General features: G+C 33.9%; 1 protein-coding gene across 6 annotated transcripts in view; it reads right to left on the bottom strand.

Annotated features, from left to right (window-relative positions):
* The window catches only part of LOC134529152 (uncharacterized), a 94,464-nt gene that overhangs the window by 48,781 nt on the left and 28,508 nt on the right, over positions 1-17,175 (bottom strand). For all 6 annotated transcript variants that reach the window (XM_063362931.1, XM_063362929.1, XM_063362928.1 and 3 more), the window contains 5 exons: positions 16,335-16,547; positions 14,393-14,556; positions 12,334-12,490; positions 8,215-8,335; positions 1,724-1,860 (listed from right to left, as the gene is read on the bottom strand). In XM_063362931.1, the coding sequence (XP_063219001.1) occupies positions 1,724-1,860; positions 8,215-8,335; positions 12,334-12,490; positions 14,393-14,556; positions 16,335-16,547 (792 nt within the window). The remainder of the gene's footprint in view (positions 1-1,723; positions 1,861-8,214; positions 8,336-12,333; positions 12,491-14,392; positions 14,557-16,334; positions 16,548-17,175) is intronic.

The following is a 17,175-nucleotide window of genomic DNA, read 5'->3' as shown; positions in this document are numbered from 1 at the left end:
AACATGTTACTAATATTAAACTACTTCATAGTGCACTACAAAAAAAGATAATGGACGGACTTACAAAAATTATGAGTAATTTCTCACATGAAAATGTGACGCAGTATATATAAAAATATCTCCCTACTATTCATCTGCATAGTTAATATAGCAGGACCATGTTGCCAGAAATTAAGTCGGGATAGCAAAAATAATTTTCATGAAGAATAAATTCAACTAATGCATCATAAAATGGCCAACTTATTACTATATACCCATGGAATTTTTTTTGAAACTGTAAACATTATATTCAATCTTAACATACTACATTTCATATATATAGTCTCAATTTTGACAGTTCTTGAAAGTAGTGCAAATGGCCTATGTTTTCCTTCAGTTTATTCCCTCAGCTACAGCTGTACTGTCTAACAAATAGCAAAGCTAATTCCACATTTCCACATGCTTCTCAGCTTCCAAGATCATCCGCGAGTTTGCTGTTTCACACCAATATAGATTTTTATGGAATATTTATTAAAATAAAGTAAATAAACTTGTTAACAACATTACATTATACACATGTGTGAAAATTATTAAACTCAAAATGATTATTTTTTCAAAAGAAAAATTTTATAGTCTAAGAACAATTTTTCACTAATTAAATAGTACATTAGTATTTTATGTGCATTGGATTAATTTGTCAATATTATATGGCTGAATGATTCTACAAATTGTGTAAACTTGAAAATATAATTTTTTTTGCTTTTGAGTATATTAATTTTCACACCTCTGTAGTAAATTAGATAAATAATAATTTTTAAAGGATGTGTGTTCACACAAGGTGATTTTAAACTGTGAATTGAAATACTGACATCACATACACTAGTAGCTCCATCTGTCTCTCTCTTATCTCTGATTATTGTCTGTAGTAAAAAAAGAAACATTAAAAATGAAATCAGGTCTCAAAAGATGAAACTTAATGAAACAGCTAAATAACATTAGAAATAATAAGAAATGAGAAAAAAATAAAAGGTGTTGCAAATAAAATCATTCATTGTGATGAATTTTGAAGGTTCGATTTGCAATTCTGATTTTATAATCTTCAAGATAATGCTTATGAAACTACTGCAGATTTATATACTCTGTTACAATGTTTCTTTTCGCAAACATAATAACATACGAAAATGCTTAAGAATTAATAACCACACATAATACTAATAATAATGATAAAATACAACTTATAATAATAAAAGAACCATATAATTTCAGTTGGTGTCAATATCAATACCATACATCACCCCCTTAAGTTATAGTTTTTTGTTTGTTATTAAAGAAAAATATTACGTACCACAATGAAATCCTACCCTTTTTCCTGATGAAAAATTTCTTATGAACATGTTAAAATGCATATTATTTTGAGCATCATCAATAGCAGGATAAGCAAAAAATCTCACCACTAACAACTGAAATCATACAATGTTTTTTTCTTATTAAGTTAAATTATATTATAAATATCAAAGTGTTCAATGCTTAAACATTATCTTATGTAATTATATTTGTAAAACCAAACATTACAGTTGCCACAAATTGATTATGAGTACAGAATTCAATCAGATACTCCCATTTATCCATTTTTATTTTTGCAGAACAAATAGGCACACCACAGTTACATTTACTTTCCCACCAACCACAACATGCTAATCTTTCATACAACTAGACATGATATAGCTTTTTAGTAATAACTGACCTGCTTCTTTGAGAATTTTTGTCCACAAAAAGGACAGGCACAATTCTCCTCCCCTGTGTGCACACGTATATGAGAGTTGCATGCTCCCTTGTCGGAGAAACACTTGTCACAGTAAAGGCACTTGTAAGGCTTTTCTCCTGCACAGAAAAATTAACAAAATATCATCAATAAAAATACAATTTATGAAAATCATTTGGAGTGGGTAAGAGAACAAATGTCATCAATTATACTTAAAGGTTACAAATTTATATACTTACATGTCAAAGTATCGAGCTAATGGTCACACACAGCACAGTATGTCCACAAGAGAATGTCCCAGTAATAAATTTTACTAGTATAGTGTGTTGGTTCAAGGTCACAAAGAGTAACTAAACAGTTTCTGATAAGCGCAACCACGAGTACTACTTTGTTGTTTTCTCGCTTGCAACATCACCTACACAAAATGGCGACTGCTGAACATGATGTGTTTTGTGTTCTGCAATTTGCTAAGAAAATCTGTGATTTCAGTTCAACTGCCATTTTGTTTAAAGTTTGATTGCGATCCCCATGTGGCAAAAACCTGCGCCGATAGTATAGGACATTCGAAAGGAATGGACTCGTTTGTAAAGGGAAAAGCACGGGACGACCAAAAGTGTCTGTACAGGATGTTGACCGTGTCAGAGCACTTACCTACACGGTCCTAAGAAATCTGTTCGGAAAGCAAATCTTGAACTTCATTTGCCAAAGACGATCATGTGGAAGGATTTAAGAACTTTTTTAAACATGTCTATACCGGATAAAGTTGCTAAATGCTTTAAAGACAGATGATGCATTTTTTTTTTCCTTTAGAAGCTTTATAAACGATTGTGTCTACATTCTGCTGCCACCTAATGATTTGCCAGAGTTGAGACACAGAATTGAAGATTACTCCGGACGTGTTAACCAAAATGTGTTGTTGTGGTTGCTATTCGTGGTTCACAAGGTAAGTTTTTTTCTTGGACTGGACTTCGTTTACCCCTGGATGGTTTTACTCCCGTCGAACATCTGCTTGTTACGGGTGGCCTGTCCACCCAGCAAGGATTCTTTCTCATCATGTTTTGCCTATCTTGGCCGAGGCATTGGAGTGGTGGGGGTGACCAAGTGACTGGTCATGTGACTTTACCGCCTCTACTTTCTTCCCCGCTGAAGTAGGAGAAACTCGCACCTTCTGGTTCGTTCCGGAACAAAGGGGAAGCAGCGCAGCAGAGAGGTATGTATAGACCCGACCTGGGCACAGCAAGCAGAGAGAGGGAGTGAAGGAGTACGAGAGGCATGCCTCCAAGAACGTCATCCTGCTGCCGCCCTGCCAGACCACCTGAAGAACATCACTATGCCCGACAGCGCACCGATCGCCAGAATTGGACTTAGTTTCTGTGACTGGTAAGAGGAACTTTAACTATGGAATCTGACTTCACCCAGTCGTTGAAGAGGGATCCCGGAGTGTTTTGCTGTGGACAGCGACAGAGTTAAGAAGGTAATCATCAGCGACTTGAAGTGTCAACTCGCGCTGCGAGTTGGGGTCTCATTGGCCAAGTTTGTTGGTGAAAAGTCGCTCTGCAGTTTTGGGCCCTGTGAGAGGTGGCCAATACTACCAGAGGTAGTAAAATGCTCGCCGTCGACGTGTCTAATTTTACTCACTGGATGAGTAGGAAGTAGCGAGCAGAAAATATGAGGGCAATGCCGCGGGCTTATGTGTGTTTGTGCATGACGAGAAACAATCAGTGGTGGTTGGTTTGAGGCAGGCTTGCTATGGCAGTGTATATGTACAACCAACTGTGACATTTTTCCCTACAATTGATTTCAGACTTTCGAGCAGCTATTGTGTTTCGCTGGTATTTGTGTACGAATGTGATGGGTCTATGACAGAACACTTGTTCAAACGAACCGGAATGAGTCTGACAGGGATAGACCTGTCTATATCGCAGAGTGCTGTCATCGCGGAATCTTGGTGTTCCTGTTTTAGAGCGCACCAATGAAGTCCGGCTCAAGTGCTGTTGGGGCAGGAGAGCGCTAGTCAGCAGGCGTGCTGTTATGAAGAGGCGACTAGCGGAGTGAGCCTGGGACAGAACGGTCTGCAGTGTGTTCGGCTGGCTTTGACCCACAGACACGAGGGGTTTGTTTGGAATTGGTTGGGGGTTGATGATGTTGGCATATGAAACCATGTTCACACTCAAGACATATTGCACACATAAATATTTGAGGCAATCTTAATATTGTAAATAATTTGTTGCTTTAAATATCTGTTTGCAAGCACGTTATATTAATATTTTTTTTCGCCGATAAATTCATCCCGCTCTGCCTTGCTCTTTTTAATATTCAAGTGAGTTCAGTGTTGATGCTTATGCATTGTGAAGTTAGCAGACATTAATTATTTAAATATTAATTATCCCTTTTTAGTTCACGTATGAAAAGAATGTTTTTCAATCGCCTTGTTTGTGCTATGTTAAGGTTTGTCTATGACTCGTTCAATCTTTGAAATTTGTTTGTTGACAGCCCCATGCTGTATGAAAGCTTGAACAATTCAAGAAAGAATGACCATGTTTATAAGACCATATGAGTGCTAGAGTTTAAAATGTTTGAAATTGTTCAGTATTTATTTGCTGATAATAAAATGTGCAACTCTCACAACACAGTTTTTTGTGTTCGCTCTAGCTCAATCCCTTGTTTCCCCTCACGGGGGGCAACAGTGTGAAGAATTGGACTGTGTGCCATACAACTAAAGGTGCACATATTGAACATTTTAAAAAAAATTACATTTGTTTACCTTTAATTTTATGTATGATTTGTTGTAAATAGTCTAAATTAAACTGTTATAATATACCATTTAAGTTGGGACATTCTTTTATGAATAGCCTGTATTCTGAAGTTAGATGCAATGATGATTTAATTATACTCAGAATTAATATGAAAGTATTTTTTTCCCATGTTCGCAAGAGAAAAAAAACTAGCTACTATATTGAAATATTGGAAAACTACTGAAAAAAAAATTATTACTACAAATCCACAAAAAAAAACATTACCACCACAACTAGCTGACATAGAGAAATGAAATATAAAATTTACAAATAAATGTGCTTAATTAATTTAGTTGTGCATGTTGAATACATAATTTACTGTAGTGTCTAAAAACCTAAAAGATATAATAATAAATAAATAAATAAATAAATACTACATAAATAGACATAAAATAAAGTAGAATCAAGATTGCATTTTATGAAGGGATCTCTAAGACCAACAAACTTCAAATGATTGAAAACTTCGTTTACTGTTCAAAATTTTATTTTATATAATTTTTTTTAGATTTTTAATAAGTTAAATAATACAGTTTCTACCCGAATAAACAGCAAATAATTTTTTGTAAAATGTGTGTTGAAAAAGGATGGTGCGTGGCTTATTCAAAACTTGACAATCCCTTAAAGCAACGCTGCATATAAGTTCCATCGAGCTCCAACTTGCTATCGCTTAATGGACGACAGACATCTTGCATGTGGTTTGGAAGTGTGTTTGTAGTTGCATCTATGGTTGCTAAAAAATTGAAAATTGTACAAATTTCTGAGGAAACCTCAAATCTTGCTGCAGGAAGAAAGTATGTTGTCACCGAAAAAAATTTTATTTGTTTTTTGAGTGAGGGGGGTATTGCAATAAAAGTTTTATTTGAAAGGTTAGTATGTGTTGTGTACTTCTTCAGCAATTTACCAACTTATTTTGTTTATATACTTTGTAACATAGCATTGATTTCGGTCATTTATGGTCAAAATGTTAATGACACTTCACATCAGTGAACAAAACAGCTGTGGGCGGTAGCCATTTTATATTCATGAAGCTTTTTTTCCTCACATCACGGTAAACATGTTATCATGCACAGTTAATCCATAAATGAAATACTTACTGATATAGTTTAAGTACGTTTATTTACATAAATATTTTTTTACATAAATATTCATATATTTAACATTACTCTTGTGACAAGAATAAAGAGTGATGCAAAAAATAACTGGCAGATGTCAACACCATGCATACTGAGCATGCTATTTAGTTTTACTTTAAACCTTTAAGTCAATTTGTAAGTGTTAAGTATGTCATTTAAATTTACTTTATAGCAGATGTAAATACATCTTAGAGCTACACCAGCATTTACAGCAAAATGTGGGAATATATTGTACTGAAAAAACACTACCGCATGAAGGATTACATAATCAGAGTTGCCAACTGCATTTCAACACACCCCCTTAATCCTTTGTCTTTAGACCTAAACCTACCACACACATACTTCAAAAACATACAGTTAACAAACTTTACTGAAACTGTCCAACTTAAACTTCAAGTAAAAACTAAACTAATAAATTATAACAGAAATATTACATAACTTATAAGAAATCTTTAATAAAAAAGTAATTACATTAAAATGAAAAAGTAAAAAATTGGTTGTCTGTAAAGTCGGTTTACGGACGATAGTTTAACGTGACGTCATAACAAAACATTGATGAAATGATTGCATACTTTTATGAATAAAATTGAATCATTTTTATTTTAATAATAAAAGAATAAATACTTCAAATTATACTAGTAATCAGATTTTTAAAATGCAAGAATAATTAACCTTTATTGCCGAAATTGTTTTTGTAATAAGCAATGAAAACCACATTAACTTTTCACTTCACTTTATAAACAGTCGACAAAACAGTTCACGTGTAGATGACTTGTAATTAATATTAAAAACTGGCATTTAGCTATAAAGTTTAAATATAATTACTAACAAGTTTTCATATAAATAAACTGTAATCAAATATCTATCAATTATATGAATCACCATAATTTTTTAGTCAATTGTAACATAACCTATTATTACTGCACTCGCTGACAGCATAACGGGACACAGCGTAACGGGACACTTTTTCGTGCGTGCAGCCGGCGTTCATCGATTTATTAGACGTTGTCACGTCAAAAATATGCTCTTTAAAATTTGATCAAAAGTAAAAACCAGTCCGCACTGGTGACCAGTGTCTTAAATTTCCACCATGAGCCAAAACCTTTACTAAAATGCCTCCACCAGTCCATTGTTTCCTGATGCACAAGTCAAAATGGTTAGGCAGATACCAGATGCTAACAAATCAAAATACTTCAAAGGGGGATTGAACTCACTTGGCAAAGCTAGAGGTGACTCCCAGATTTTTTCAGTTCCCTGAATGTGTGGGGGAACTTTAACTTAAGTACTTTACACAAAATTTACATAACCAATTTTGTATTGCAAGAAAAGTATTTAATACAGGATTTTACATTTAACATTACAATTTATAATTTATTTATGTTTGACTTTAACTTCCACAACGTCAATAAACAACTTGTATCGTTAAAACAGAAATAGTGTCTGCCCCATTAAGTTTCAAAACAACCAAATAAAAGGTTAGTGTTTCATCTCTACCTACTTTTTCAAATAAATACAGTACATCTTTAAACTTGTAAAAAACCTTGAATAAACTTTAATCACTGTTACTAATAGAACAATGTTAGTGTTCCTCTAAACTCAAATTTTTACTAACAACTCATATTTTTAATTAAACTTCTAAATAAAGATTGGTTATCAGTTTGGCACCTATTAAGTTAACTCTAAGTTGATGACTTATCTGGTGACATCAAATGTGCCTAATTCTCATTCAGTCCTCTGCTCTCTCGCAGGTCAACGACTGTGACAAGTGCTTTTCCCTCACTTCAGCCTCCATTCAAAGTCTAATCGCCACGAGCCCTAAGCAGCCCCCAAAGCCAAGCCACTCCACTAACCTACTACAAATATCTACACACATATTCACAACCACCTTGGCATCCCGTCCAACACATTGTCATGCAGTCAGCACAACACTTGCTCTCTTCCTCTTTTACTCTTATCACGTGCAAAACAAAATGCCGACTTCCATACAACAGTTCTCATTGCCAGCTGCACACAGCCAAGAAGTCCACTTGAACCATCCAAACCTGTGATAACTGAGTGATAAAGCCTGCCTTATTTTAAAACTTTGGGGGTATCCAAACTATCCAAACTAGCCTTTTGTAAAAATATTTACCTGAAAACAGGCCAATTCACAAGAACAACACAAGAGCTTAGGTCAGCCTCAATTTGCACGTATAGAAAACACAGTACTTTGATAGAAGAAAAATCATCACGATATTTCCTATTGCCGTGAATAAATAATTTATGATTCATACAACTATTATTACGAAGACGTAACCTAATTACCACATATGAAAGTACACTGTTTCAACAAACACACAGAAACAAATTAAACATTTCTTGGTTTATGCTTTCTTGCTGTGAGAATTAGATGTACGTCCATGGTAAAAAAATGTTTATGACACACGTGAACAACAAAATTATTTTCTATTTTGACAATAAAACTGGTTTTTTTACAACAAGCCACTGAAAATAAACTTCAAAATGGCTGCTACCTAGAACTAAAATATGCTTAATATTCGCTCACCTGTATGGATTCGGATATGTCGTACGAGATTAGATCGCTGCACAAACTCCTTAGGGCAATGAGGACACTTGTGGCGTGGTCCATTGTGGATCAAGAGGTGTTCATTGTAACTGTCCTTGCGCTAGAAAAAAAAAAAACAAATTCTTAATCAGGGTGGTCATAACTAAATTAAGTATTTCACACAGTTTTATGAAACAAACAGTGGATGTAAACAAATGCTAGATACATAACAGGCTACTTAAATAAATGAATAATTAAGTAAATGCTTAATTGGCACACCAATGCAGTCATAGGCAACTGGATCATGGACGTATATTACGCAAGCAGCTAATCACTCATCTCGCAGAGGCAATAGGAACTGGGATGATATGAAGTGGGGTGGGATGGGGTGAGGTGGAGTGAGGTGGAGTGAGGGGGCAATGTGACTGCCCCACCATAAAATTCCATGGAAAGAAGGGTCTTCTCTCAACATAGGCATGAGAATTTGGGAACTGACTGTGTTCTTTCTACCACATGTGGTCGTTTACAAGAGAGCGACACATGCTGCCTGTATGGGTTGTGGAAACTTTAATGCCAGCCAAAAATAATAAACTGCCTAATGAAACTAACTTAACCATCTGATTTTTCCTCAATAAAGGTGTACACAACACAACATCTGACAGTCAATAGTTATGAGAGATAAGACAACATGCATCAGAGTGCACTTACTAAAGGAGAGAATAGATGCTGCATGGATAAAGTTGAGACTGCGTGATGTCCTATTTCCTGCTTGCCTACCCTCTGCTGCCTAACATGCTGACTTAGCCTGTGGTTCGATGTGCTAGGGTCGTGTGCTGAGCTGCAGGTCTGCAGCACATCTGGTTACCAGGCCATCCTTTACTATGAAGGTAACTTTACCTGCGAGTAGCCGCTCACGTAATTGACAGGTATGCATTCTCACTTTTGAAGATTAAAGTAATTGGAGGTGTGGGCTATGTCACTACTGAATTGCCACATTCATAAGTGGGAGTGTAAGAAAAGAAGGCCCGTTCATCACATTTAACCGTCCATATTAACAATCCGCGCATGCACTGCTTTAAAACTAAAACGTACGTGTCTGTGTACAAGATTGGTGGACATCTTTTTGACTTTTGGAAATTATTGTCATGGTTGTCATGATACCACATTTTTTTAACTGCACTATTTCCTTGAAAATAAAAATGAAAAGAACTTCGGCTATTTCAGGGTGAAGATATCAATTAGATAATTCATAAATAGGCTAGGTGGAAAAAAAAAAAAAAACAGAATAATCATTTACTATGTTAACAATATTTTTCTATGCTTCTTGTAATGTTCTGAGTTATGATTCTGAAAGGGTTTAAATATTAAAGTTATTGGCATTTTGGTAATTGGGCTATCAATCAAGGCCATTTTTATTATCCCCTAGTGAGTTTTGAATATATCATACTGCACATGCACCATGTTTTTGCATATGTGGTATATATTGTCCTAGTGGTTTTTGAATTTTTGATGTATATGCCTGTTGGAGAGTTATAATTTTTCTAACAATTTTTTTTTGCTGATTTTTTTATAGGGGTGTCCAGGTCTGTTGCTATTTAGAGATTTTTGTGAAATATTCTCACTTAGCAGGTTTTCAGATTGCGCAAATTAATTTAGCGTGATATTAATTTTACTGCCCCAGTCTTGAATTGCAGCCTGTAAATTTCAGTTAGCATGATATCGCCACAGGCAAAAAAAGGTCGGGCATGATGCCATGAAGTTTGTTTTAACTCTGTAAACAACAGATGTGCCGTAGGATACCGTTAGCCAAACAAGGGGGGAAGAGATGCGCGTGCAGGTCTGACTACGCTATCGGCTGTTGTACAAACATAACCTATGGCACGTTAGGTTGCGGCTATGGAGTATAAAGGACCAAATGTTTTTACGTCTGCACTTATGCCGCCGTGCCATACCATTGTCACCTGGCCACAGATCGGGCAATGATGAACTTCAGTCTAGCCAGCATGCACAAACACAAGCAACATTTGCTCATTTGTCTGCCAGTAACTGTGCATGAGCAAGCACTTGCAGTTGGAATCATAGTGGAATCATGGCTTCCAAGTGAGAGCATAATGCATCATGTTCAAGTATTTGAGACAAAATAGAAGTATTACAGTGTGCAGAATGCCATGAAGGCCACACTTATGTTGGTCACATTTTAGTTTTAAGCAAGTCAACTGTGCGCACAATTGTACGAAATAAGGACTCTATCAAACGTTTATGTAAGTCTGATGCTGTTGGATGTACTAGCGGGAATATATTTGACATTAGATACTGGAACAGAAATGAACAGATGTTTACATGGAAAAGGTTTGTTAAATGAATGGTGTAATGAAAAAAAAAAAATCACGGGCCCGACAGAATTTATGTGAACTAAGCGGTGATACACAAATAAGCACTTTAGTTTTTGGAAAATTAATTTGTAAATATCTGGACAGTAATATCGGTTTCACTGCCAGTAAAGGATGGTTTGGAAAGTTCATGGAAAGGTACGTGACGTGAATTGAAGTTCATGACCGGGTGGGCAAGAAAACCAGTCAACTGACGATAACTATCTCCCGTTAGGCGGTGTCATATTTGTCAAACAAAGTATTCGATGGTAGGCTTACAAAGATGAATGGTGTGACAAATTTATCATTGAGTGTTATTCTAAACATTTATATTACAGAAAGAAGATTTTCCTACACATTTTGGAATACATTAAGTAAATTAGCCTTGCTATTTATGAAGACCAATGCTTTAGAATACGCAATTTTGGATAACACGAACAATTTTAGGAATGCATTAGTTGTGCTAAGTGAGGAATTGGTGTATTATCCATCCATCATTTATTAATGGCATTGCTTTTTTTAATGGGGCTTAAGTTAAATAATCCAATGGTTTACCATTATTTTTGTTGTTCAATCTGTTATAATGAAAATAGATAATTGTCAATAAAGGAGCCTTTCCATTAAATTTATTTGATTTGTAATTTTTTTGTTATTTTTAGAGTGTTAATTTCTTGCTGAAGGAAATAATAAAGATGGTACGGATCAATTCTTGTAGCTTGATTGTGACATCTCATTTGCCCGAAACCATATGAAAAACTTCATGAAACACGAATGATCGCTAAAACCGTGAGTTGCATATGTTCTGGAGAGCCTGTACATCCCTGGCAGGAAGCAGCGAATTACGGGGTTGTACAATACATCTCTTCTCGAACACGCATGCCAATTTAACCCCTCATACCCTTCCTGGCACGTGACAAGTGTGTGTTTATTATATGTGTGGTATTAATATTTTGTTTCAATGGCACATCCAATTTTCATTTAACAGATTGGCAGACAATTGCCAGTGATTAGTTTGTGTAAGAAGTGGTCATTTCCCAGATGTGAAATGTTAAGTTCACGAGATAAAAACTTGCCACTTAAAAGTGATGGGGGAAAACTCAGTAGTTATACTGAAAAGAATCAAATTCGATAAAGTTGTTTCAGAAAATCAATTGACTAACTTAACTGTAGACACACATGCATATGAATTTTTTTGTAGAGTTTGTATAACAATGCTACTATGAACTTGGTTTCCATTAAAACACTATTAAATAGTATAAGAAGCAAGCCTCAATGCCTTAACTGTTAAGTTAATGTAGAATGGTCAGCTGGTTAGACAAGTCAGGATTTTAGATCAAAATGTTGTGGCTGAGTGGAAAGAATAAAAGAAACAACAATGTAAAGGTATCTTTAAAAATATGTAAATTTCATATTGTGATGAGAAACTACCACCACTTGCTCTTTGAGGTAAAACAAAGTGTCATCAATAAGAATGAAATGTAACGAAATTGATTCAAAGTAGGTAAAGTTTATTGAGTTTTGTTCTAATAATGTACATGTAGTAGAATTCTGGAACAAAAAGATGTGTGTGGGGATAGGGAGATTTTCATAAATTTTCTGACAAACTCATTAAGAGCTGTTATTTCTCTATAAAGAACAGTTTTTGGATCACCAGTTGTGTCCGTTATTTGTAAAGTTCAAAATATAAATGTTTTTAACAATTGTGACACTAAATTAATTTCAACAAGTTAAAAATGTTACTTAATCTTACTTTAAAGGCCTTGCCACAGTAGCCACAAGTGCTCTCTCCTGAACCAGTGTGGAGCTGTCTATGGCCGTACATCCCGGATTTGGAAGCAAACCCTTTACCACACTGAGAGCAGCGGTATGGACTTTCTCCTTCATGATCCAACTGGTAGTGTAACTTCCTGCAAAACAAGCTCACTCACAACACACATTCACTTCAACACACTCAACCAAGGTACCTTAAACTTTTTTATATTATTTTCCTAACTATCATTACATGTATCTCGTGAACTAAATCAAAGTAAAATCTTGTCTTGCTAAATTTTTAGACAACAATCAAAAGACAATAAAAGACAGAAAAATGCAGTCGCTACTTTAACAAAGTGATACTTTTTGGCACAAAAATTATAAACCAATAAAAAAAATCAACCCAAGATGAACAAATACTTTTATTATTTACTGAAAAAATATTCTAACATAAAAAAATTTAAAAAAAAATTAGAAATACACAGTACTCACCTAGCTTGCTGATTATGTAGCATAATTTTTGCTGCAATTGTTTATTACTAAGTAATGCAGCCATATCTGTAATTAAACTTTAATTGGTATTAAACCATGGCAAAAACTAAATTCTAAAACACAAGGATATTAACTAATACCATAGCCAGTAACAAATCCCAAAGTCTTCTTTTCTTTCGAAAAGAGAGAGAAACGGGCTAAAACCAGAGCAGTTTACAGCCAAATTTGGAAAATCAAAGTTAAGTACTGAAGGTCAGGCATCACACAAAATGTGTAAAACAGTAAATTGCATGCCAAGCTGGTAATTCTATGTTTAATAAAAAAAGATGAAACCATTGTCTTAATTTTACATTCTTTATTTTTATCACTTTAGGAACCTGTGTTTCCAATGTAATTTTGTGAAGTGCCTCAACCCAAAAGCCACCCCTTCAAATCCATCAGTGAATAATGAAAACTCATCTGCAACATCCCGGCATGACTCATATTTATGAGCGAGCACCATATTGGTACCCAAATCGTTTCCCATACAGCTAATGTCTTTGAGAACCTATTGTCTGAAGCCACTATGCTTTACCATGTGATGAAATATCCTGTGTCTACATTTTCACATAACAAGAAAAAGTGAAATGACGAAATTTAATACAGAGTAGCCTTTGTAACGAGACTAGCAGTAACAGATCACCATGCATAAAAAGTTTTATTTACTGAAAAAAATGTAATATAAATATTATGCAATTTAGGATTACTTGATTCTGTTGATGCCCATTAAAGAAAGTATAATGTTAATAAGGTATTTCTATAAATTACAAACTATGTCTTAAGTGAATACTAATTTGTACTGTATGAATTGACGTTGCAATTCAGTAATACTAGCAGAAGATTTTGCAATAATTCCGAATGATTTCTTGTGTTGTGTGCTACTACTACTACTATTCTTCCCAGTCATATTAAGTGGGTGATTGCCTTACTTCAACCTCCAAGAGGAACCAAAAAACATAGCTTCAGCCATTGTAGCCCAGAGGTCAGTTTGTGCTAGCTAATCCATTCACCAAAATAAAATGTGCAATACCCAATTATAAACCAATTGTGTGTAAAAAAAATAACCATAACTACATTCACACACACATATATTTAATTTTTATTTCTAATTGTGGGTGTTTATTGTAAAATATATTTACAACATAATGAACTCATTTGCCAGTTTTTAAATAGCTATTCAAAAAAAATTAAAATAAATTAAATTGATTATCAGTAGTAATAATTTGCAAGCTTTGGTATTAAAAAAGCAATTTAATTATTTTAACTACAATATTTTGACACTGTCAAAATAAACCAACTAAAATTCCTGTACTTTAAGATTAAATGTCATTGTATTCTAATTTAGTTTTTGACAAATTTTAAAATACATAATTGCTTTTGAGGCAGCAGATTTACTTAACAATAAATAAACAAATGAATAAAAACTGCATTGCAGTAACAATATCCAGGAAAGAAAATGTTATGTAAATTTACTAATAAAAAGAATTACAAAGTGCATTGTTATTTTATCCTCATTTACTTCTTACCTTTCATCTTTGGAATCAAACTTGCTCTGGCATAGACGACAGCGAAAACCCACTTTTGATACAGCACTATGCTTCATTCTGAAGTGAATAGCATATGCTCGTTTGCTCCAGAGAACTTTTCCACAAAGGCTACATTCCCGACGACGAGACTCCGAGTGGACATTCTAAATCACAAAACATTACACACAAGAAGGAAATGAAAAATAAAAAATAACACAAGTAGATTAAATATTCATGATACATAAAACAAATTATTTCTGAATAAAATATTTTGTATCATTCTCCAAAGAAATTTAATCAAAATATAAAAAAATCACCTGAGAAAAAATACAAACCTAATGGAGTTTAAAATTTTCTAAAGCATTTTATGAGGTTAGTTGTTAAAGTTTGCATTTACATAATTTATATTACAATCATGTAAATAATTACATATCAACAAGTTACAAAACAAACTGCATAGACACCCATGTAATCAATCATCACATATTGTGAAGACCAGAAGGGATAAGAGTCTGGCCTGTCACTTTTTTAATAACTGACAACTTGCAATAATGATATTATTGTAACTGTATTAAAACAATAGTGTTCCCAAGCACTAGAATTGTTACATTACATGTATGTATGTTTGTGCAAATGCAAATGTGCATTCCTTAGCTTTTTTTATTTTTTTTTATCAACTGTGCAATGAAACAATATCTTTTAAACCTGATGTTGGATGTAAGCCACTCAAGAACTTTCCACTTGCTTTAAATAACAGTGTAAGCATGGATGCCAAAGACTGCCTAGCTACATCATCACCCCGAGTCATGTCAACAGTGAATACATTTTCAACCTGGAGAGAACCATAAAACCATACTTAAACTTATGACATTAAAAGCTTTTTAATTGAAAATACTTTCATTACCTAACCATTCTTTAAAATTACTGGCCTATATATGGTATTCTAGAATTAATTTTGAAGTTTCATATGTGGTTCTCATCATATGGGAATTTTCAACCTAATCTCTAAGTTATTATCTAGATATTGCATGAAAATGTCTTGTTAAAGTGCACATTATGTATAGTAAATATAATGTTTTTGTTTTTTAAGAGTTTGATTTCTCCCATTCTGTGAACACCCCCTGCTGCAAAGCTCATAACGACCTGTGTCAACATTGCGACACTTCACTGGCCGAAAAATGGCACACGATTACAAAAAACTAAGCGGGGACAAAGAAATTTAAAGTTATATGGGTAGTCACATTTTATAATCAAAACTATTTAGGCCAAACTCCAGAAAACACTATCAAAACATTCTTTTTTTTTAAAAACTAAATTAGCTACACCTATGTCTAGTATCTAGATTTCTTCACAGCCCTGGACCAACTTATGACGACTTAACTGTCTTCACTTTTTAAGCCATCATATATGTACATAAAAGCAAACTTGTGTGATAATGAGATCTTATAACTATTTTTTTGCAGCACTAATATCCTGACCATGACAAAAATTCACAATTGATTCTTACACACACTGATCTCTAAATTTTCCAACATTTATGCCAGGGAGAATTTTTGTAAAGGGTTTTGAGAGATAGGTTTTGTACATATGCATTTTATACATAAAATACTAAAGGTTTTGTTTTGGTACAGTAATTGTTTTGTGTCACTCTTGTTGGAACTGGTAGCATGTGGAGCACTCTTACAGTGTGATACAGGGAACACATATAATTACTATAATTTTTTCTCAAATATTATATGGCTATACTGTACTAATTTTACACCAAAAAGACCAAACAAGTCATATTAGTTAAAAATATCTAATGCCTTTATAGTTATCATTTTACCATCAACAACACAGCTGAATAAATCTCAGCTACATTCAGACAAAATAAGTTTAAATGTAAAGTTTCAAAAACTTAAAAAATTATTGCAATTAATAATATTTAGAATTTAGAACTCACCTTAATGTGCGTTTTAAGTGTTTTCTTGGTCTTCAGCGTGAGATTGCAATGTCTACATAAGTAAATAAGTGCTGCAGGATGCGAGTCCTGAAAATGCTTTCTTAGACGAGGAATCGCAGGGTACATAACAAGGCACAATTTGCACTTATACGACACATATGGGTAAACAAGCTGACCTTCGTGAGATGAACGCATGTGTCTGTTCAAGCATACCTGATAAACAAATCACAAAAAATATAGTTTTCCACACAGTAGATAAGAGAATTTATCAGTAATTGCTAAAGTAGAAATTTAAACACTTTTAAGCATAGCAAACACTTCTAAGTGTCAAAGTAGCTTAGAAAACACATAAGAATTAAATAATTGCTGACTAGAAAAGATTTGCCATTATTATAAAATTTTATAACAATATAAAGATTCATATATGTTAACTTCTAATTATGCAAACAGCAATATATTTCATATTAAAATCGAATTAAAATTTATTTAAGTGACACTGTTTCAGTGTCACTTAAAGCAAACAGATTTTCATTAAAAAATATAAAAACACTTTCAGTAATAATAGTAGAGAAAATTCCTTGACCTATCAGTGAAATTCCCTGACATTATCCAGTTTTCTTTGACTGTTAAAAATCCTACTTTTCCACGAATGTAGCAATGAAGACATGAACAGTATTAAAACTAAATACTATGCTAAATACAGACTTAATATAACATTATAAAATGGATAAAATCACCACTAGAGTAGCTGAAATTATTGCAACTACTTAACACGCCAAGGCAGTCTCAATTCTGGTCCTCCAAAACCCAGCTTTGGAAGAAGAAACAGTTGTTCCTCACC

This window comes from Bacillus rossius, chromosome 2 (genome assembly GCF_032445375.1).
Source record: "Bacillus rossius redtenbacheri isolate Brsri chromosome 2, Brsri_v3, whole genome shotgun sequence".
Taxonomy (NCBI): Eukaryota; Metazoa; Arthropoda; class Insecta; order Phasmatodea; family Bacillidae; genus Bacillus; species Bacillus rossius.
This window is presented reverse-complemented; position numbering and strand designations above follow the sequence as displayed.